The 23,215-nt window shown below is 44.2% G+C and overlaps 1 protein-coding gene across 4 annotated transcripts in view; it reads left to right on the forward strand.

The window, feature by feature from the left end:
- The window catches only part of GALNT16 (polypeptide N-acetylgalactosaminyltransferase 16), a 74,594-nt gene that overhangs the window by 25,551 nt on the left and 25,828 nt on the right, over positions 1–23,215 (forward strand). For all 4 annotated transcript variants that reach the window (XM_021547076.2, XM_021547077.3, XM_021547078.3 and 1 more), the window contains exons 2-5: positions 11,388–11,563; positions 14,393–14,491; positions 20,259–20,326; positions 22,769–22,834. In XM_021547076.2, the coding sequence (XP_021402751.1) occupies positions 11,388–11,563; positions 14,393–14,491; positions 20,259–20,326; positions 22,769–22,834 (409 nt within the window). The remainder of the gene's footprint in view (positions 1–11,387; positions 11,564–14,392; positions 14,492–20,258; positions 20,327–22,768; positions 22,835–23,215) is intronic.

A 23,215-nucleotide genomic window follows, 5' to 3' on the forward strand; every position in this document is an offset into this window, starting at 1 on the left:
GAGTTGTCCTAACAATATAACCTGGGAGTTGTATCTTTACAAGATGTTCTTACAATACAGGACTTTGGGCATTGTGTGTGCAGAATCAGATGATACCCTTTATATTGGACAGGGATTGATTGAGTAATGGATTTTGAAGATCCTCACTATCACTGACTTTGTTTTGCTGCAGTTTGCACCTGCAGAATGAGACAAGGGGCTGCAACGTTTTGTGCATGGGTGGAGCTGTATTTCTGTGAGTAGTAGTTGTGGCAATACCTGTCCTGAGTGTATTTTTGTGATGCTTCTGTGGTTCTGCTCTTCCTTATGTGCCCAGCTCTTTCCTGGTTGACAGTGACTAAATGGCAGAGCTGAGGGACTGTTGAGGGGGCCTCTATTATTAGTGTGATTGAAGTCTAGAATGACAGAGGCCAGCATAGCTTAACACAGGTGTTTTTCATATTTGACAGGCATACATGAGCCTGTTGCACAATTCTTCATTGGTATGCATGCTTGATTAAATTTGCTCTTGGGATGGTGAGTTTAATGCCTTTGCAAATGGAGACCCAAACAGAAGCAGAGTGCAGCTCTGAGGGTTTTGTCAGTTCACATTGATTGCTAAATCCTGGAATTGGAGCAATGCAGTAACTGAAAAATTAATCAATTAAAATGGAATATTATTTGGCTCCTAAACAAAATGACAATGGCCCGATAGTCTCAAATCTTCATGGACGAATAGGCAGTGAGTTTTTCCACTATTAGAAAACAATGTTGTATGCTGCAGGGCTGAATGCCTAGCAGAGAAGATGTCCGAGTGAAGATGATCTTCTACAATGGGACTCATTTTTGTAATAAATCATGGATGTATATGCACCATTGCTATTGTCACTACAGAAGGAATGTCTGTGCAGCCTTTGGGAGTAGGTCTCATAGCTTCAAGCCTCCGAAATACAAGTTTACATTGTGAGCTGAAGGTCATTCTTGAAATTCTCTAAGAAACCAGGTCATGATTCAGCAGTGACATGAGGAGCTATATTAAGTCATTCTGCTAAATGTCACTTTGGTTGTTGGCTTACAGACAATTTGCATTTTCATACAGGGCCTGACTCCCAAACAATATGTCCTGCCTAAAGCCTTTCTCTGTGATGTCCAAAAGCTAATGTGAGGAGGAGCTGTGTGGAGCGTTGTGGCAAATTACTTGACTGTCAAGGTCAGATCCTGTTTAGGTGTTATCTCCTGTGAAGATCAGGTCCATGCAGGCTCTGGGATTCCGGGCCAGCCTCCAGAAGCAGCATGGTACTGGGCCCAGCTGGCACAAAGGCAGGAATGAGTGTGGCTCCTGGGGCCGGGCTGCCACCCGGCTCCATCTGCAGGATGTGCAGTGCTTCTTACTTGCCTGGTGCAGCTACCTGTGAGAGGTGTGACAGGGTCAGTCTGGTGATTAACATGGGGAGAGGGGAGAGAGTTGGTGCAGAATTTAAAATCATGACTATTTGAACAAGACCTGCTAACAAAAACACATTAGAGAAAAATCTTTCCTTGTTGGAAGATGGGAAGAAATTCCCACCTCCTGCTGTGGGGCTGGCTTTGTCCCTGGTGGAGGTGTGAAATGTCCTGAGGTGTCCCTTTTTCTTTCTGGCTCAGCTGTGCATGTGTACAGTTTTTTTTGTGGAGTGAGAATGCTGGCTAGTTGCAAAACCGCACTATTTTATCCTTAATCTTCTAATCTTGATTTAAAGCTCTTGAGGATGAATTATTAAGAAGGTACTTCAGCTTCCTTTCTCTAGCCTTAGCAAAACATCCTTACAGTGTGATTTTAAAGGCAAAGAAAATGAGCCGCAAGCTTAACATAATTAAATACTTGAATACTTTGTGTGAGTGGTGCCCACTTCTCAGTGCCAGCTGACCTCTGCTCATCTCTTAGGTAACCAGCTCACTGCTTACTATGTTAGCAGCTTATGAGGCCTAAAGTTGCCTTCTCCTTTTCTGTGAAAATATGTGTGGTGGCATCTGTCACTCCAGACAGTTGTGATTCACTGGGAGGAAAGGACTGAATGTAGGTCACTCGAGTTCAAAGGAAATAAATTAGTACATCAGCAGGCAGGCACATACACACGTTGTGCCTGTGCAGACAGCGTAGGTGGGGGAGTGGGCAGAGAGAGATGCAGTTTGTGACTGATGATTTATGAAGACATGGACCACCCTCATTTGAGCTGTTTTGTTGGCTTTTTGGATGGTACCAGGTGGCCACGGGGGCATCATCTTAATACAGGGTGCCATATGTCAGTCTGTCTTGATAGAGGTGCTATAAATCAGGGTTCAGGTAACTCCCAAGTGGCCACAGAGTATCTAAGTTAGAAGACAAATAGCAGAATATTGTTCCTTTTTCTTTGTTTTCCTAGTTCTAAATCACTGGGAAACCAGGGGCATTCATTGCATATTTAGATGTCTATGAAGACAGGGATATTTTTTTTAAAGAAAAAATATTTCTTCACACAGCACCTTTATTACTCTGAAAGACCTCAAAACACACTTTTAAAGATTGTGTAGGTGTGACCTTTAACAGAGCACTATTCCTACATACAGTAAGTAACCTGGATTGCTTTAGCTGAGTAGATTTCCTGTGTGATACTAAACATGCAGACAGCTTCATGTGACCATCTTCTCTGTGCAAAACCTTCATACCCAGAGGCATCCTAGCTACCTGCTGGGCTCTCTTTCTGACAGTGCTTCTGCTTTGGTGTGGGTGCCAGTATGAATAGCCTAGTCCCTTAAGTATTCAAAGAATGTGCTGTCCTGTCTGTCTTCTCCCCGACACCAGATGTTGTCATGGATATTTACGGATACAGGGAAATGTGCTTTGAAAAAAAGTGCAGTTTCAAGGAACAGCAACTCTACAGACCTCACATTCCCCACTTGTGCTGGTAGTCAGCAATTCCGAAAACCATCCACTCACTATTTCTCATGGGGTTTTCCACATTGTTTTTCTCCTGGAGTGGAATACAACAGATTAATGTTCCTATGAGCAAAAGTGGCATTGTTGATGTCACAGCAAAGTTTGCTGAGTAGGGAACAAATGGCATTATTCCAGGCTATGAGATAAAGACTGAACAAACATAGAAGCCAGATGTATGTGAGTCTGGACATGTGGGTATTTTTTATACAAAATCGATGTATGTAAATATAAATATATTAAACTAAAAATTATATTGTACATTTTCATAATAAACACTTGTGTGCATTGGACATCAAATGGAGGGAAGAAATGCACCTTGGCAACTGCGTTGCCTCATCTGGGGTCTGAATTTCTGTGGTTCTGAGCAGTGTCATTTCCTCCAAGCTGTTTGGAAGAGAGTGCCCTTAGGCATATATCTTTGAAGCTCTATTTGATTCCATTGCTTTGCTCTATTCAAGACTCCTGAAAACAAAAGACCAGAAGGTTACCTTAGGATATCATGTCCCCTCCCTCCAGTTATAGGCAATATCTTCCTGCATCTGGGCAACTGGGCCAGAACACTGTTTAGGGTCTAATCCTTGTTAACTGCTGAAAGTCTCTTCAGAATTGAACAGCTGGGTCAAAGATGGGCACACTTGTCAGAAGTCATCTGCTTATTCTATGTTATATCTATATATACCATATCTGCCTTGGCCAGCAGCAAAGCAGGATACAGTAGTATTGTGCACATGAGAGGTCGTATAATAAATTCCAGCTTCTCAGGTTAGTATTCTACAAAGAATATGTATCATGACTGTATTGAGAGGGGAATCCAAATTAGAAGGATTTATGAATTGATTGTTAATCTAAGTGGGCATGGAGAGCGGTTAGTTGGTATGGAAGCCAGTCACTGCATGTGGAAGTAACTTCTTTGTACACACTGTGGTGCTGAGCTCATGTAACCAGCACAGCAGCAAGTATCCCTTGCTCTTTGGGCTGCTGTTTGCAAAATGAGTGACGCTGATGCGTGCTGTAGTGCTGGCACTTGTGCACACTGTGTTACTTTTGGCCGTCCTCCTGTTGTCAACCCATGTTGCATTGCATGTCCTTGAGATCTGGGCAAAGTGATCCAGCCGTACTTCTGGAAGCGTCTCTTCCCTCCTGTAGAAAAGGACATGCAGGATCTGGATGAAATATCGCAGGAAGGATGCCTCTCCACAGAGACACTAAAGAGATGGCTTAGTAGGATCATTAGGCAGAGGCCCACGCGGCTGCCTCGGAAGCAAGACTGTGAGTCCCAGCAAGGAGCTGGGAATGTGGCAAGACAGACACCACCCTTCTGTGTGCTGAAGAGTTGGATGAGGGAATCAGAGAACCACTGCTCATGATAGAAGCAGTAATTTACTTACTCAAGGGGTTTTTTTGCTGCTCCTGCTGTAAACTTACCACACAGTTTTGCTCTCTTGTGTTGCTTTCTTCCCTTAAACTTCGCTTAAAAGACCAGCTGACAAACCACGGCGAGTCTCCTTGAAGGTTGGTGACCAAACCTTGTCCATCAACATGCTGTTGTGATCTGTAAGTCAGCAACACCCTCTTTCTAAATTCTTGACACTAACAACCCATGTCTGCTTGTGGCAGACATCATAGTAGCCTGTGATGTTCACCTAATCCATGCTGTAACCAATAACATGGAATACATTGTGTGACCTTCTGTATCTCTTAGAGGAGGGTTTGAATGTGGCATCAAAAAATTGCTGGTTGTGGGGAGACCGTTGCTATGGAAACCAAACACAGAAATGTAGTTGTTTCTCCTTTCTTACCTTGTACAGAATGCCCACCTTTGTGGGTCAGATTCTTGAGGACACTTTCCATGTCAACAACTCAGTGTCTGGCAAAACTGTGAGGGAAGAAAAGAAGAACAAAATAGAAAATAATTGGTGGAATGGAATGACTTTCTAGTTGTGAGGCAGGCACAAAGAGACAGGGCTTCTCAGGGCAAAGCCAGAAGAGAGTTGAGATGCAAGTCTCACAGAGCTGACTGAGAATTGCTGCTGCACACACAAAAGGCAATAAATGCCCAGAGACTATGGAAAAGAACAGGGAGGTAGAGAGGCACTTTGGGCAATCATTAGTACTGGAAAGCAAACCCCAGCAGTCAATCTCTGTTTCTCACTTTCACCATCCCATGGCAGCTATAGCTTGGTCATAGGGCCTGGAGAATCCCTGTGAGCTGGTGACCATTGGCTCTTCTCAGGGGGCATTGGAAATGCCAGCCCCTGCTGGGCGTCCACTGCTGGTCTCCAGCTTGGAACTGGCAGCATGCCTCCCGATTGCCCGGTGTTAATGGCAGTAGAAATTCTTTTGTGACCGGCTAGGTGCCATGGGAGCTGATCAAGTTGCTTTACTCTTTCCATTGCCTTACTCCAGTTTGTGCAAGCTGCAAATGAAACATTCAAGTTGGTCTCTGGGCTCTGCTGTCAGCACTTGCACTTCTCAAAGAATGGTGATGGTTCTATTTAACTGTGGTAATTTTTATTAAAATTTCATAGTAGAAGTTCTGTAAGTGCTTGGTTCCCAAACCACATTTAAAATGCTTTACACAGTTTAACAAAGCATGAATAAAATAGGCCCTGTGCTGTCAGGCACAGGCTTTTGTCTCTGAGGACTAGGAACAGTTTTTTGGAGCAGTGTACAGATTTTTCATGAGACATAATGCTGGGATTCCTAGTGTGAACTGGAAATGCAACACCCTCTAAAGCAAATGCTTTTGGCAACAGGCATTTAGTTCACATGATCTTGCAGGATCAGCCCATAGTAGAGTAGCTTGCTCCCTTGGAAGTTTTTGGGAGTTGCTGCTGCTCTCAGTCCTGCCCTCTGATGTGTGTTAGTCATAGCCCATCCATGTGCAGCGTGTGGGTAACAGAGCTGAGCAGCACCTGTCTCTGTAGCATCCCTGAGCACTGCTCTGCTTAACAGCATCTCACTGCTGGTGATTGTGCTGTGCTGGCTTGTTCTCTCTGGGACTTTTCTTCAGGTCATTGGGGCAGAGTGTGGAGCATGTAGGGTGAGCCTACAGAGAAATGTCACACCATGCAGGCCCCAACAGCACTGGTGGAGTTTGCAGAGGTGAACTGGCTTTTACCTTTGTTCTGAGGGATGAGAATTTGCACAGCCAGCAAGTCTGTATCTGAATAAGATGGGTTGAAATTGTCATTAAACCAGTTCAGAGGAGAGAAATCTGCTGGGGGGTAGTTGGACATGCAGAACTTGTTGGGAGGGAGGTGCTGGCAGGGTTGGGGGTCACGGCAGTGAAAGTGTGTGAGGCTGCGGCAGGGGGGTAAATTGAAGGAGGGGGTCTCAAGAGGGAAGAAGGTTTGGTGAAGCTGTTACTCCCTGACTTGCTTTGTGTCCGTATTGGTCAACTAGACCTTCCTGATCAGTTAGGTCTTCCATGGAAAAACATGTATTGGGAGTGGCTTGGAATTGCTGCTTTTCAGTTCTGGGGTTTGACAGCTGAGGCAATTGTGAAAATGAGCTTAAAACAAAGGAGAAGCGTGGCACCCCCTGCTCCATTTGTTGTACCGGCACTAAACGCTTGTAAAAGTGCAAGAGCTGCAAAGTGTATGTCCTGTCACATAAAACTGCTGCTGCACTAATTTCACAGTAACTGTAAAATGATTAATTGCACTTACCTTTGAGAGTTTTACATACCTTATTCTAATTAAGTAGCGATTCCTCATGACCCCTGGAGTATGGTTATTATTTTTGAATTTGGCCAATCCTTCTGTTAAAAAGATAGACCTTGGGACCCTGAATTCCTTAGCTCTGATTTTAGTGGCTTTAGCACAATGGTTAGCAGCTGGTGTGCCTGTGTCTGCTGGCAGTCTATGACAATGCACAGAGATGAATGGCACTGTCTCTATTATAGTCTTGCTGTTTCACAAGGAATCAGGCCTAGAGGAATATCGCTGTATTAGTTAAGAAATGAGGCTCTCAAGTTTTCATAGATATGCATGGCATTAATTCCTTTACCTGAATCCCTCACTTACAAAGTTAATTTTGCTTTTTAAATAGTTTCTGGTCTCTTGAACCATGTCAAAACACAAATCAGAACATCCTTTCAACAGCAGAAGAGCATCTGAGTCCATTCTGTCCCTGGAAAGGAAAAGTATATATGAAAATGAGAAATAGTGAAATAAGATTAGAAGGTTTATAGTACTTCCTTAAATTTTCATATGTGAATTTTTTTGGCGGTCTCAGCAATGTTTGGGACAAAACTTAATTTGTGCAAATTGTTTGCTAATCCCAGGTCTAGACACTCACATTTCCAGTGCCTATTCATCTTTATTTCTGCTTTAATGGAGCTTTTTTTTTTTTTTTTAAATATATTAGAGAACAGCAGTCCTAAGGAGCTGGGCTCTTCTGCTCCTGTAACTCACACTTCCAGCCTCAAGCATGGGGATACAGTGTGTGTAACTATATCAAGGACCTAGGGGTGGGAACTGTCCTGTTGGTATGGTAAAAGTTTTGACTCTGCACTCAGCTGTACATAATGTCCCTTTAATACACTAAAGCTAATATCTGCTTATATTGACTTCGTCCTGAAGTGAGAGGTGTTAAGGTGAGGAGAAGGAAAGAAGGTAGACATTAGTCTGCCCTTCTGGCAGGATTTGGCAGGGTTTCATAGAGAACCTGTACTGTTCCTGTCAAGTATCATTTGACTTCACAGCAATAAATGTCCTGTACTGCAACATCTATGTTCTAGGAATATAATCTGATAAAGCAAGTCAGTCCTTAAAGATAAGCTTTATATTCACTTTGTCAGGCTAGTTCATAGCTATCTAGGCTCCACTCAGAATTGTGTTTGCTCTGCCTTTTTAGGCTGACTTTTCTGTCATGTGGTTTGTAATGAGCTATGATGTCTAGGGCTTTTCTGAGGAGTTGCTACCATGCTGTCTCTGCTATATTTTGTGTCAGCACATACCTGGTGAACTGTAAAGGTCTGCAGTGCCCTTATTGAATTGCTTTTACTGTTTTCAGACATATTTTCTATGTGTTGAAATAATTTTCGATTCTAAGCCTGTTACCAATGTGTCTGGCATTTTTGCTGGATTTCCTATGGATTTGACAAACTTACTGTGCCTGAATCCAAGGTATTTATGAAAGTACTGAATCGTGCTGGATCCGGAACAAACCCCCAAGACCTGCTCTTACCCCTCTGCTCTGGCAGTGAACAGCTAATAATTATGCTCCACCAGTAGCTTTCTAACTAGTTTCACCCATTCTGCAGTAGTTTCACTCAGACTATTACTTTTCTAGCTTGCTAATGACAACATCTTAACAGCTCCTACCAAAAACATTATCAAACTCATGGTGTATCTGTCTCCTGCTTCTCCATACCCTTGAGCCTGATTATACCATCACAGAAGAAAATTAGATTGGTCTGATATGACTCGGTCTTGACAAATCTCAGCTCCTATTTATTACCTTGTTATCTTCTTGGTGCTCATAGATAGATATTTGGTTACTTGTTGATTGTTTATCGATTAGCTGCCATTCTGGAAGCTGAAGCCAGGCCCTCCTAGCTGTCATCCTCTGAATCGTCCTTTTTCCCCTGTTTGAGGAGAGCACAAAGAGATACTGTCTGAGATAAAACTGCAAGTGAGACTTAACTCTTAACTGGCAATCATTTCCTAGTGCTCTTTTACCACTTTTTGATATATAAGTAATGCAAGGACCATAGTATCTAGAAGAATTACCCCTGAGAGTTCAAGTTCAAATATATCATGGCTTTTAGGGCAATAAAGGACCTTCCTGTCCCTGCCCCGCTCCCTGGGACTCTCCCCTCCCTGCCTGCAGCCAGGACCCCAGGGTCTCACAGCCCCAGTGATGCTGCAGCAGGGCTGGTCTCCAACTCTCAGTAGCTTCGCCCTGCCCAGCCATGGGCCCTGCCAAGGGGGGCCCTCATCCCATCCTTCCCAGAGAGGTGCCAGATTCCCAGGGGTGGGGCTGTCCTGGTGCCCCTGCCCTGGTGCCCACTTCTGGCTGGGGCATAGGATGGTCCCCAGCTGCCAGACCCTATGTCCCACTATAGGAACCCCCAGCCCCTGCTGGGAAAAATGTCTCCTGAAGACATGTTGTCATTTCCAGCATTTTCTAGTATGTTCCTGACAACGTAAACCAAAAACAGCAGTTGCTTTTACAGGACTTGGAGGGACAAGAGATATGTATCTAAGGGCAAGCCAGTGATTGCAAAATATTTAAAGGTGTGTGATAAGCTGGGCTTTTGCTTCAAATCAGCATTGTTTTCTAGGGCAAAAGGAAAACGAGAAGTGGAAGCCGAGTTAGACAAAACTCTTTGTATAATTTAAGGAAAGAAAAGAATTCAGTTTTTAGAGGTATGAAAGTAATTATTTTCTCATCATACTGAAAATGCAAATTCAAGGAAGATTCTAGGCAGCAGGCTGTGCAACCAGCCATAAAAGTAGCCAAGATGTTCCTGTAATGCAGCACCATGCCCAGGTGATATGGTGGTGGCTGCAAGGGGCAGAGGGGATGGCAGCAGCATCCCTGGAGAAGGGGTGGCAGAGCAGGACATTGTCCACCTGGAGAAGCGGAGCAGAGACAGACACACCCACTGGAGTGTGCCTATGTGTGTCCTGCACAGGGGCAGATCCATAGAACATTGGCTTGGTTGTGCAGTGGCTGAAGTAATTTCTCAGTGCTGAAAATAAAAGCTCTTTTTCTTTTCCCCATGAAAAGATGTTTGCCTCATTCTTGTATGGTGAGAAAGGGAAATCTGAGCATCAGGCTGACTTTGGCTGTATTAGGCATAATTTTATGGGCCACTTTATTTTTTTTTTTCCTGAATTAATTCATCTGTTCTCCAAATGGAATAGTCCTAACCTCTAATTTCTCTTCATCTTCCAGTAGCTTTCCTTTCAGCTACAGGCTTGACAAAGCTTGTGCTCTGGCCACGGCTGCTGGGCTGTCACTGATTTCATGTAACTGCTCACGATGGCTTCAGTTTTCTCTATCCCATTTACAGTGCACTCAATTTGCTACATTTCCCATCTCAGCAGACCGAGTTCAGGGTTTCATTTGAGCTGTCCGCAGGGATGCTCAGATCTGTAGCCTGAGTGGTCGCGGTTCATTTGAAATCCATCAATGTACATGAGTAGTCCAATTTATTTTTTCTAATGTTCATTGTCTTGCACTTCTTTGTGCTGAATTTCGTTTGCCATTATCTTATCGGACTGTCTGGTTCTTCTAAGTCTGTCTGTACTGAAGGATAGCCCTTGTCAGAGAAAGTGGCTGAGATGAATGTTCTTATAAGCACTGTCCTGCTTAAGGAATTTGCTGTGGTGTTGGGTCTCTTGAATTCTTTCCCAACCCATTAAGATGGCTCAACCAATATGCTGTGTGATACTGGGAACCATTCTCTGGTCTCTTGCCCTCTGTAACTCCTGAAAGGAGACCTTTAGCAGAGGGAGAAATGTGATCAAGCTTAGTATTAGGGAGCATCCAAGCTATTTTACATAAAAGGATCTCAAAATCTGGGGATTACCTAGTGCTTTGAATGAGATGTGTAGGTGCTGGTATCTGTCTCTTGCAAGAGTTTTAGGGAGCTCTAGCACTCCCTTGCAAGGCTGGCAGTATTTTTCTTCATTATTTGGTCTATCAAACAGCTACCACAGACAATTTATTAAACTACTTTTATTGTATAAACAGTCTTGGTTGCTTTATAAGCAACTATTTTAAAGTCTGTAGGTTGTTTCCAAACAGAATCACGTACCCAAGAGAGGGCCAGAGCTGGGCCTGTCCTCCCTCCTTATCACCCTAGTGAATGGTTTTTGGGTGCACTCACTCTGTGGCCTAGGAAAGTTACATGAAAATTGAGAGGAGAGGGACAGCCCTGGTCTTTTAACTCTTGTGGGGTACTGGGGCTAGTCATGGGCAGCTTTCAACTGTATCAAGGACATCTGTGAGACTGGGCCAGTCTGAGCAAGGCACAGCTGGGAACCTATTAAATCAGCTCCTTTCTGTTTGTATTGCAGTAGTGATTGTTGAAAGGCTGAAACTGCTTTTCCTCAAAATGCAGTGTCTCAGCCACCTTGGCTGAGACTGCTCTCAGACATTCATTGCCTAGAAGGGTTTCCAAATGCCTGCAGTCTCACACATTCTCTGTAACAGGTGCTAAAGGGAATTTGGCTCTGCCTGTGCTATCAGGAAGAGCAGCTTTCATCCCAAGCTCAGTCAGTAAGGATAGCGAAGGCTGCAATTTTCCTCAGAGATGGCAGATTTAACATCCTATCTGTGGGGACTCCTGCTTTCCTTTCCAGGCTCTTGCCTGTCCTGCCTTCCCCCACACCTGAGCAACTTCCAGATGTGTGGCAATGTCTGAACTTATTACCTCTGTCTAAACATGGGCCAGCTGCTCTCCCTGATGCTCTGATGCTTGTCTCTGCTCTAGATGACGAGGGCTCCCCCAGCAGAGAAGAGTAGCCGGCGGGCTTTTGACGAGAAGGCTTACTTGTCCTCCAAGGTGCTGAAGGCTGGAGAAGACCCCTACCGCCAGCACGCTTTTAACCAGCTGGAGAGCGACAAACTCAGCAGCGACCGGCCCATCCGGGACACCAGGCACTACAGGTACCCTGCAGCCCTGCTCCGAGCCACGGCTGCTGCTTGGTGCAGGGAGTCCACTGCTCTCCACTGTTGGTCTGTCATGTTGACAAAGCATGTTTTGGGGTTTTTTTTGCCAGCTATGGTCCACTGTTTCACTGATTTTCATGGTTCATCTAGAAAGGTCTCAAATGCTTGGAGAACCTTGACAAATTCAGTCCACATTTTGAGACTTTTCTAACATCTCTTTTTCCAAGTCCAAGCACCATCTTGTTTTAGCATAGCCCCTCCACTGCAGCTCAGATTGCTCATTGGACAGTTGTGTTTTGCCCAGCTGCCCGCATACTCATGGCTTGCCTCGGCATCCTTCTGTCCTGGCTGCAAAGCACACCTTTGTTGCAGCCGTGCTTTACTCTAGAGTTCCTCACCTGCTGTGCCCTGCCTGTTGGAAGCTGGTTTGGTGCTTCTTTCCATCCTGAATATCACTGGGTGAGGGCTCCTGAGGTAGGAATGAAACTAACATGCAAATACAGTGTTCCATGGCTTGTCATTCTGTCCTTGTTTCACTGAGGACAGTATTTATTCTGTTGAAAAAAATTGTCCTTAAATTGCTAATAGTGCTTGGGGAACTATTTTGTAGTTTCTGGAGGACAAAAAGGTAATGCTTTAGTACAAAAAGATTCTTGAAAACTGTAGGTTTAATAGTAATAGTGTAGAACAGTCTACTTCAGTCTACTTCTAGTTTTAGACTTAAAACTATGTATGGTTCTAGGTATGGCATGGTTGCAAAGCAACATTTCACAGCAGCTGGGAACAGGAAACCAGGCATCTCACTTGATTGAAATTGTGAAAGGGATGCCAGGAGATGTGGAGCTTTGTGAACCTGCCAGCACTGACAGCCTTCAGAGTGCTTTTTGAAGGCAAGCAGTCAGGACCATGGTTGTGGGATCCAAGTCTTGTGCTGCTGTTCTCCAGCATAGTATTTGGGACTGGCTTCCTAGTGACCCAGAGGTGATGCTGCCATGTTCTGTGCTGCTGACAAGTCTCCCTGCCATGCAGAATTGCTGTTTTCTGTTAATCTGGTGTCATGTTCTGGCCTAAAACCAGCTCACTTCAAAAGTGAAATATTGTTTATTTTGATCTGTGATAGCAAGCAGAGCATGCTTTTTGTGAAGAGCCTCGTCTGTGCACTTCAGTCAGAAGAGGAAAATACGTGCGATTCCCTGTAAATGTATAGCCATTTCAGACCCAGCTTTTCAAGGATTCCCTTGAGTAACGGAGAGTCCAAAGTACTACAGAATCAGAACAAATAAACCTATTTCCATGTTTCTCCCCTTTACAGGGAGTAATTTGGGAATGAGCAATCTGAATTTGACTATCTTATAACAATATTGGAATAGTTGCTGGGATGGCAACTCAGGATGAGGACTTATTTCAGCTGATACAAGTTAGATTGTCGACCTGGCTCTTTGTTTAGGGAATGGGGGGAATCTGTAGACCACTAACATATCGATTTTTCTTCAAGCACTCAAGCCAGAACATGGACATACTTGATTTCACATCCTACAAACTCCTTCTGACTTAGCATGTATCTGTTTCTTTGATCCAAAGCAGAGAGGGTCGGCTTTCAAGCCCAAACCTTGTCCTTGTTCTCTGTGATGTTGTAGTAATGCTGAAATACTGGGAAAAATTCCTCAAATAACACATACATCAGCTTCTGCTGCTTTTCCACTTCCTGATTCCTTAATACATTTTGTATGTACTACATCATGGAATTATTTTGAAACAATAATAAATATAGTCTGTCTCAGGTCTGTTCCCATGTTGTCCATTTTAGTCTTTATCAGGTTTCTCTATATGTCTGAAAATTTCTGCATGAAGCTGCTGTCCCCTTAATAAAACACTGCAATGAAAAAGTCATAAACCAGTAGGATTGAAAGTGATGATAAAACCAGTCATAGTTTAGCAGTAGGCATAAAAGAATAGTAAGTAAATGGTGAAGTACAAGTAGTGGGTTTAAGTGAATTGTATTCCCTGTCTCCTGATGATTCCCTGCTGCAGATTCAGTCTATGTAAAGCCTTGAGTTGTTAGAAGTAGCTGTGGTTTTGCCATCAGACAGAAAATTAGAGCACACTGACTGCAGTTTGACATCACCTGGAAGCTAAGACAGATGCTTTGGAGGACCAGGTCAGCCCAAATCAGCCATGCTTAGCATCTGCCAGAATTGGATTCAGGATTCACATCTGTGAGTTGTTCCCCTCACAGAAACTTTGTTATCCACAGGGAGAAATAGCCTGGTGCAAGTTAATCCTTGTGTCTGAGTGTGAGAATGTGTGTATGTACCTAACATTATAAAGTCAGAGGAGAAGATAGAAAGAATTGCTCTTCATTGCCAAGAGGTCCATTAGTGTTGAGCCTCAGCAACTCCCCAACACAGATCACAGAACTAGCTGGTGTTTTCCTTTCTGTGAAATTTGTGTCCAAAGGGTTTGAAATGCTTTATACAGCAATGCCTGGGTGTACCAGCTCATTGCATCCTTAGCATGTCCATGTCCTGTGCATGAATAAACAAGATGTTAAAATCCAGGGACTACAACTGAAACCCAAGACTGAAACTTAGTTCACTGTAAAACCCACATGGCCTCTTTAGCATGAAGTTTTTTGAGTTTGGGTATCTCAGCCTCCATATGTCACTTTTCAATAGGCACAGTTCTTTTTGAGCTCTGCCAGCCTTGGTGCAGCTCCACTGTGCTGGTTGAGCATATCGCTCTCTCTTTAGAAAATTCCAGGTACACTGTTGCAATAGCTACTGCTAGGCAATGTTTGGCTTACACTTGTGCTGTCCTGTGCTGCAGGTGCACTTCTGTACGCTATGACACTGACTTGCCAGCCACCAGTCTCATCATCACCTTCCACAACGAGGCACGATCTACCCTGCTCCGCACGGTGAAGAGGTGAGTTCAGCTGGGGTGCCGGGCCTAGGGGGTAGAGTCTGGGGTGCTCTGGCGGAAAATTAGGCATTTTGCAGCAGCTAGACAAGCAGGGTGGCTGCAGTTCCCCAGGTGATAGTGTTCTGCTCTCAAGATGGCCCACTAGGACAGGCCAGAGGCTTGGATTGGTGTTGTGGGTGTATCTTCAAGTGCAGAGCATATCTGCAGTTAGCCCTTGTATGGCTGCAATTGGGGGAATCATGAGCAGCAAGAAAGGATAGCTGTCCTGCATCCACAGGTGAAAACAGTCTCAAGTCTCACCCAAGTGTGAGATTAGATTGGAAGAGTGAGGGGGGTGCAAAGAGAATGCTGGGTGCAGTGACTGAGCACTTGCTCAGGGTTGCTTGCTGGTAAAAAATTACCGAACCTGATGGCCCATCAGGTGTACCCTGGGCTTTGCACACAGCTCCTGCTGAGCCTGCAGGACACTTGCTATCTTGTGCCAGTGTCTCCTCATATCCGAGTAACAGCAGTGGCCAAATCTAGCCAAATAAATAGGTGGCATAGGGCCTGTCAGCAACCCCAAATAGATGGAGGCTTGCAGTCATCTGTACCACAATGCGATGTTCCAGCTGCTCCTTCACTGCCCTCTTCCATCACTCCCACAGAACCCAGGGAGGCTCTTTTACTTTTAGTTCCCACAGAAAAAAATGCCCTCTGACTTACTAAGTAATTTCTCAAAGGGTCTCTGAAGCCTGCAAGCAAGCCCAGGAACAGCCTTTGAGGCTGAAGGGAGAGTGAATTGTCTGTGTAGCAGTTTGAGCTGATGGTATCACTAACAGGAATGCATTATTCATCATTGCCACTTCTTCCCTTTACAGGTCCTGTGGACTTAAAGAAATGTGCAATGTGAATAAAGGACAGGCTTTTCCAAGTTGGCCTCATGTCTAGAAGGCTGGGTTTCTGCCACCAAGTTTGGTGTTACTGTGTTTCCAGAGACCCGTATATATTGCATTGGCATGTTTTGTCTTTTTAGTTCTATAATTTTCTTTTCATTTCAACCATACAATGAGTTCTGCAGAGTCACTGTCCAGAAAATGGACAGACTTGTTTGGAATCATGGTGCTGCTGGGGCAGCTGGAGGAGATTTCTGCCTTTTCAGTCATAGGTCAGACAGTAAATAGGTGCTGGGAAACCATGGTAGTATGTCCGACTTTTTCTTGTCCTGGAATGTGATATTGCCAGTCTCGGATGTGGTCTCCTGCAACCAGAGCCCCCAACAAAGACCTTGAGAAATGGGTGACCCATCTATTCAGATTGGTCCCTGCAGTGCTGCTGCCATTGGAGGACTGCTGTTGTGAGGAACTGGCTGCACTCTGCTGTGAATGGTGTAGTGGATGGAATTTCCTCACTGGGGCCTTCATTGCCAAATGGTCTACAGCCAGTGCTTGTGATGGATTTACTCCTTCCTTAAATCACATCAGAATTGTCAATAATTTATCCCTGTGTCATGAGAGATCCTGAAGGCCGAGTTCTTGGGCTCTACAGTATTTGCAGTGCCACACAACCAAGGATTGGCTATAGCTTTGTCTTTGAGCACTGAAGGTTTGACAACCATACACAGAAGTAAAGGTTCACATCATGGCTGCGCTGCTAGAAGAGACATAGGAATAAGCCTGACTTACAGGTTGACACTGATGTTATAGAAGAATTTGACAGAGCTCTTCAGGGCATCTTCTGTAACCTGAGAGTCCCATCTTTCAGCAAAACTCATCTGAATGTGCCAGGCTGAAGTACTGCTGTGAGAGTAGTTGCTGTTCAAGTCACACACACAGTCAGTGCAGCAGTACTATGTAATTACTTTGCATCCCTGGGACTTCAGGAGAAGTCAGGTATCAAAGGGACAGGACTGTTCTGTTGGGTTCATGACCTGGCTGTGAGTCTGTTGAGGACCACAGCAGTATTAAACAGCAGGAAGCTTAAAATTGCACTGCCTGCTTACCTGCTGACTAGTCAGGCTTCCAGCTTGTCATTATTTCTATTACCTGCAAGAGCTTTCTTAGACCAGGTAGAGCATGATTATTTGGATAATTAAAATGAATCATTTGAGATGCATCTGGTGAAAGTTAAATATGATTCCACTGTTATAATGGGCCTTTTCCCAAGTTCAGTTATCATGATTACACTGTGGGGATGCTATAAGAGAAATGGGTGTGAAGGAGGAAAACTGATGAAAATGAGCAGCACTAAAAGCAAAACTTTTTATGTCTGAAAACATTTTTAGAGGCCTAATCTTTTGAGGTGAGTAGAAAATGTATTACCAGTTGAAATTTTCATATGTGAGGTCTTTGCAAGTGTGGCTTTTTAGTATCTGTATTTGGGCACTCAAAAAAACAGCCATAAGACTTTGGGAAATTCTAGAATTAAATACATGAAAGGAGTACTGGGATTGAACTGATCTTAAACCCAGAGGGAGTTCAAGTGCACTCCCCTGAGCCAGATACTGGTTTATTGCAAGGTAATTTAACAAAGTGGCAGTGCTGCTACCAAAAGATCTTGGGAAGTGACCCAGGGATGATACTCCTGCATCACAGGCTTATTTCAGGATGATCTAAACCTGGCAGCCCTAGGGGCCAGATCCTGATCTGCATACCCTCTTGCTAGCCTCACATGCATGTGTGAACACATGGAGTTAAACACCTCTGGCAGCTCAGCAGTTGCCTGCTCTCCCTCCTGTCTCTGGGATCTCTGCTGCTGGATGGAAGCAACAAGAATGATGTGCTGTTGTTGCTCTTGAGGATGGGAGAAATGTTTGTGTATGAGGGAGAGGGGGAAATAGAGGAGTGACCTTGAAGAGGAATAACAAGAGGAATAACAATTCCTTCAAGTACCCTGTTGTTTGTCCCTCTGGTCTTCAGAGGCAGCATGGGCTGCATAGCTCCATTCTAGTGTGGGCTCTAGCCATATGTTTTCAGTGTAGAGGGAGACAACTGGTTAAAAATATCCAGCAAGAGTCTAAAGAAGAGAAATGGTCGGGAAAAATTGGCTATCAGACAAAATCTGTGAACATGCCAGTTCAAATGGCTTGTTGCTGGCATCCTCAGTCCTGCAGGAGATGTGTGTCAGTCAAGAGCTGCTTGCCTGTTTTGATCTCTTTTCTTTGCTAGGACATAGCTGTCACTCTCAAATCAGTCACTTGCTTGGCATCCTGCTCTCCTTCAGAAACAATTGTCTCTCAAAAGGCATTTTATGTGATTGATGTCTATGCATGATTAATTTTTAAGCCATACCTTCACTTCTGCTGCCGTGACCATTCTCGCAGAAGAATAAGTCAAGTGCTTTGTTGCTTGGTCCCTCTCTTTCTGATTTCAGAAAGTCATGATTGCAAGGATCTTTTGGTTTTGGTGCAAGTGTAAAGGTGAATTGTGAAGCTCTAAGTCAATGGATTTGAACAGCTATCAGTGGTTCAGTGCTTATGCAGGTGGCCTGTAAAAATTCTGATTAAGAGGATGCTGTTGTAATGCTAGAGCATTTGGTGTAGCATCTCATTACAATGACAATTTAAATAATGGAAGAAAAGAATATTATGTTAGAGCAAATGTTGTTTATTCTGCTAACATCCAGAATAAACAAGATTATCTTGGAACTCAGGGGAGGATGGACAAAGGAGAGAAACTCATTGGCAGCTGATGTCATATTCATGCAAGAGAGTAAGGACTCTGATACTGAAAGAAGCTGTGAGAAAAGGCAAAGGAGACAGGGAATCCATGAGATATGGGGGGAACAGTCCATGTTTCTGCTGTAAAAGGCAATTGTCACTTGAATTTTGGAATTGTAATAATGCATTTTGGTGCTGCAAAGTCGTGGCAGTCTCTGTGCCTCAGTGAGGGGAAATATTAGGATTACTGTGCTCCTTGTTAAAAAGACAGGGATGACAAAGAGCAAAGAAGATTAAGTACCTTTCCCAAGGATCTACAGCAAGTTATTGCAGAGCTGACAGAAGAGCAGGGCACTGTACAATGAGCTGTGAACTCCTCAAGGGATGTGTTCTCTCTACTGGGGAATCAGTGGACAGGTAAAGAACAGAGAACAAAATGGGGCTTTTTCCCCAGTTATGTTGAGTTGAAAGACCTGAAACTTGTGGAGAAAATGTGAGCATTGCCAATAGCGAAGCTAGTGGAAGAAGGTGTAGAATACCATTTTGCAGCCATTATACTGCAGTCTGTCTGGGTTGTTTTGCATTGTGTTTGCATAGACAGAAATTTCAGTGCGGGGCAACCTTGTCTGTAAAATATGCAGATGTGGTTGTGCTGGAAGAAGCTGCACTTAGGACGGCACTGAAACATCCCTCTACCTCCCACCCCACCATACTAGAGCATCCAGGAAGACATGAACTAAGAGAAGCAAATGAGATTCAGCTTTGGAAAAGGCAAGCTCAGTCATCTAGGGGCATGTCAGCTCAAAATACAAATACTATCAGAGGTGTATAAAGCAATGTGAATCTGAAATAGAGTGGGATGTAATACTGAGCAGCAGAACAGTCAGAATTCAACTTTTTTGCAGAAAGCAGAAAATTCTTCCAAACTGAGGGAACTTTGGCTCTGTGTGTAAAGCCATCAGTGGTGTTACTTAATGAGATGGCAATTTACTTCTCTACACCTTCATTCCTGGGAGTATGGGACTATTCTTGTTGTCTATTTACTATATCAAGCAATAGCAACAACACAATCCAAAAGAAAAAAAAGCCAGAAATTTTTCTCCAGTATTCTTCTGATCAAAAGAGCATCTGCCACTGAAATGAGACAAATTGCTAGAACTAGGACAGTGTTTGCCTCTGTTTTTAGTGTTAAAATTTGCATAACTGCCCTCTTCATTGGACTGCCTAAGCATTACTGAGAAACCTTGATGAAGGTAATGAGGACCTGCCTGTGCACAGAGGTGTTGAAGGAGGCTTGGAGGGGGAACATGCTATGTGATAGTAGTAAAGCCAAGAGAAAGATTTGAAGAAGTTCATGGGAAAAGGCATCAAGCATTTTAAATGAATGAGACTGGTAAAGAAGTCAGAACCTAACTGCTCAGACTCCGAAGCAGCAGAATGCTTTGACGTATGAGGGGGCAGAAGCTTTTCTCTGCTTTCCTCATGTGTGTCCTGCAGATGGAAACTCATTGCAGACCTGAGGGTATTACATGGTATGGTGCAACCAAACTGAGGAAAAGGGGTCTTTCAGCAAGTGTGGTGCCGGTTTGAAAGACAGACAGGTAACAAGCAAAAGAGGGGAAAAAAATCCAAATCCAGAATATTGACAATGCTTCATTTCAAAGAAGGGAATTGGTGAGAAAGCCTGATCAGGTGGCATCTGTTGCATTGAGGTAGAGCTCCTTGCTGGGGAAAGGAGCAGCTCTTTATGTCCTCTAGCAGTGATGACTTTCACCCAGAGGCTGGCCGATGAGAATGGCTGCCTTGGGGCAGGTGGTTCTCTCCATTTCACCTCTGTTTAGGGGCAGAGCGTGCTGCAGCACCCTTTGCTGGCTGCCCCAGGCAAGTCTCACAGTCAGCTCCTGGCTGTGGGTCCTGTAAGGTCTGGCTGAGTGACACAGCTCTCTGGGATATTCTCACTTGTAGTTTGGTCCTGCCAATGAACACTGGTACAAGGGCAAGGTCACTACTTCCACTTTACTGGCATTTGGTATTCCTGCTGTAATGCATAGCACAGCAGATTTCTATCAGTCCTAACATTGTCATTGTTATGGCAGCTGACAAAGTGGCTTTTTCTTTCCTGGGTTCCTGCAGTGTTCTGAACCGCACCCCTCCCAGTCTCATCCAGGAGATCATTTTGGTAGATGACTTCAGCTCAGATCGTAAGTTTGGACCTATTTCCTTTACACTTATTTCTTCCCTTCTGTTTTCCCCTTTTTTGTTTGCTCTGTTGAGTTCCCCTCTGTCACAGATCCCCTCTTGTCTGTACGCGGGAGAAAAAGAGAAGAAAGTAAGTCTGTGTTTAATGTCCATGCATGGCAGAGGCCAGAGATTGTTCCTCTCTTTTTCTTTCCATTGGGTCTTCCTTTTCTGTCTGTGGCAGTTTTTGCTAGGTTGCCAGAGATCTCTGTCAGGTTTCATTATGCACCGTTTGGTGAGCCATTTAGCACAGAAATATATGTAGCAATGCTGTATGTGGGCATAGCAGGTACTTACAGACTGAGAGGCAAGAAGAGGATGCAGTAGAGTGTACAGAAGATGGCTGCCTGGGCCCTGCAGGCAGGCTGAGGTGAGACTGGCTGTCTGCCTCCATGTGCCTGAGATCCCAGGTGTCCCCGTGGGAAGCTGTGGCAGAGTTACTGCTTTGGACAGCACCATACTTTCTTCTGCAGCTTGGCACAGGGATGGAATGTCTACTGTGTCAGGTCCACCAGAGCTGCAGACTGGAGGCTCTGGGGTCTTTCCCTTTGTACAGTTGCTCTTGCTCCTGGCTGTTGTGTAGTAGTTGTGAGGTGGTGGGCAAAGAAGACTTCCTGCTTCTCCCATGATGTGTTCTAGACTCAAGGACAATCTAGTTATGTACCATTTATAATGATTGATAATTACTCCTTCAGAACACTTTACAGATAGCTGTGAATGCCCACCTTGGCCTGCTGAGGTAAGGAAGCAATGCTATTTTGAGTTTGCAGCTAAATGCTTCTGTAGCTTTGGCCATAAAGAAAACCATTTTAAAGGTGGATGCTGAGATGAGGGATTTGAGTTTCTGAGGGCCTTACAGTGTTTTGAGTAAGTACTGAGTTGTGCTCACTTGTTTAATTTCAGTGTTTCTGAGCACTTCCAACAAACAATCCTAAGTGTTCCACATTCTGCACCTAAAAATTAGTTTCTTAAGGGACAAAGTGTTCCAGATCAACAGTGATGTATTTCTGGTGCCTATTTTGTACAGGGCTCAACCATAAACTCCCATTTAGGCTCCTCAGTAAATAGGAAGATTTTAAAATATTTTTAAATCTGTCACAGCTCTTATTTTTTCACTGGCAGCTGGATATTTGTGGATATAGCCATTTCTCTGAGACACATTCATGGAGGCACTTCAGCACATGTTTGAGGTCTGACACTTTGCTTTAATACTTGCCTTAGTTTCTCCAAATATACTCAGTCTATCATCTCTGGCAATTATCTACAGGCAGAGCTCTGTGCTCCACTCCTGCAGAATGAAGGACTGAATAGGGATTCTCATACCTGGACTTGTGACTTGGCCAAGATAAGAGCATTGCCTTCCCTTGTAGCAGAGTTCCAGCAAAATCTTGATGCTCTATAATTCAGAGCACCTGCTATTTCCCTTGGATGATGCAGCATCTGCCAAAGTGCCAATGTTAGAGCAGTATTGCAGATTGCACATATCCTTGAGAATGGAAATGCTTGTACAGGAACGTGCTAAGAGGTGCACTTTGGCTAAGGGCCTTTGCATTCTCCCAAGAGTGCTCAGTCTGTGGGAATATGATAGCAGGAAAGAGGAAGTATGAGACATGTAAAGGAATATGGAATAATCGTGGAACTTGGGAAAAATTTGATGGAGCAAGAAAAAAGAGCGAGTTAGAACTTGCTGTTCTTATGACATCTGCTGGGGCAGGAATAGAGAGAATGACAGAGAACTAAAGACTCAGATCTCACTGGTACCTGGCTGGAGCCAGTAACTGGTCCTCTCTCTTATCTTCCCTAGGTGATGGAAAGGAGGGATGCCAGGAGTTTCTGGCAAGCTGCCAGCAAAGCCCTTGGTCAGGCATCCATGTGTCAATGTGCTGGCGTCTCCAAGGAAGCAGGTCATATCCCAGTGGCCTTTATTAAATAAAATCAAGCAGAAACTGCCCTGAGAACAAATGGCAGGAGATGCCCGGATGAGGCACTGAAGGCAAAGAGAGCAGATAAGATCACTTTATGTTGCAGAACTCTCTTTTCCTTGGCACTTTGGTGATTTGTAGTCCCGATTCTCTGTGTTCCCTCCTTTTCATTAGTGCCCAGTGCCATGGTGCCAGCACATGCCCCATTGTTCTTGTGAAATGCTGAGCAGGGGAGATGAAGGCCTGGCTGCTCAGAGGATTGGGAAGCATGAGCTCAGCTGCTGAGTAGGACAGCAAGCAGGCAGTGCTCTTCTGTGTACTCTGTAGACAACAGGATTGAGGCCATCAGGCTGATTAATGTGATGTTGAGTGAAAGCAGAATTTCTCCTCCCATGGAGAAGCAGGAGGACAGTTAATTGGGGCTCTCTGTTGAAGCCAAATAATTAATGCATGTGTACTAAATGTCTTTTTGCCCTCCACAAGCTGAGGACTGCCAGCTCCTTACCAAGATCCCAAAGGTCAAGTGTCTACGAAACACCCATCGAGAAGGTGAGTGTGGAAAGCTTTCTAAGTACAAAGATTTTGCCTGTTTTTTCACATGACCCTGGTTGCCTCCCAGCTGCTTATAGCTATTGTTTCTTATAGTTAGAGTTTGTTTTTTCAGTACAAGAATTTGGAAGTTCTGTGGAGGGAGAACACAGTTTATAAACTCTCAGGCTTCAGGGGTCCCCTGTAATACTTAAATAATGAGAAATGCTCTCCAGAGGCCTTGACTGGAACAAAGACCACATTTTCAGATCTTTATGAATAAAGATCCAGATGTAAGTCTTGTCCTTTTAAACACAAGCTAGCTCTTGCACTTTCAAGTGCAAGCTAACAAGTTGTGTAGGAGACATGGGAGAAAGAAAAACAATCCAAAACTCCAACATG

The sequence above is a fragment of the Lonchura striata genome, chromosome 6 (assembly GCF_046129695.1).
Source record: "Lonchura striata isolate bLonStr1 chromosome 6, bLonStr1.mat, whole genome shotgun sequence".
NCBI lineage: Eukaryota > Metazoa > Chordata > Aves > Passeriformes > Estrildidae > Lonchura > Lonchura striata.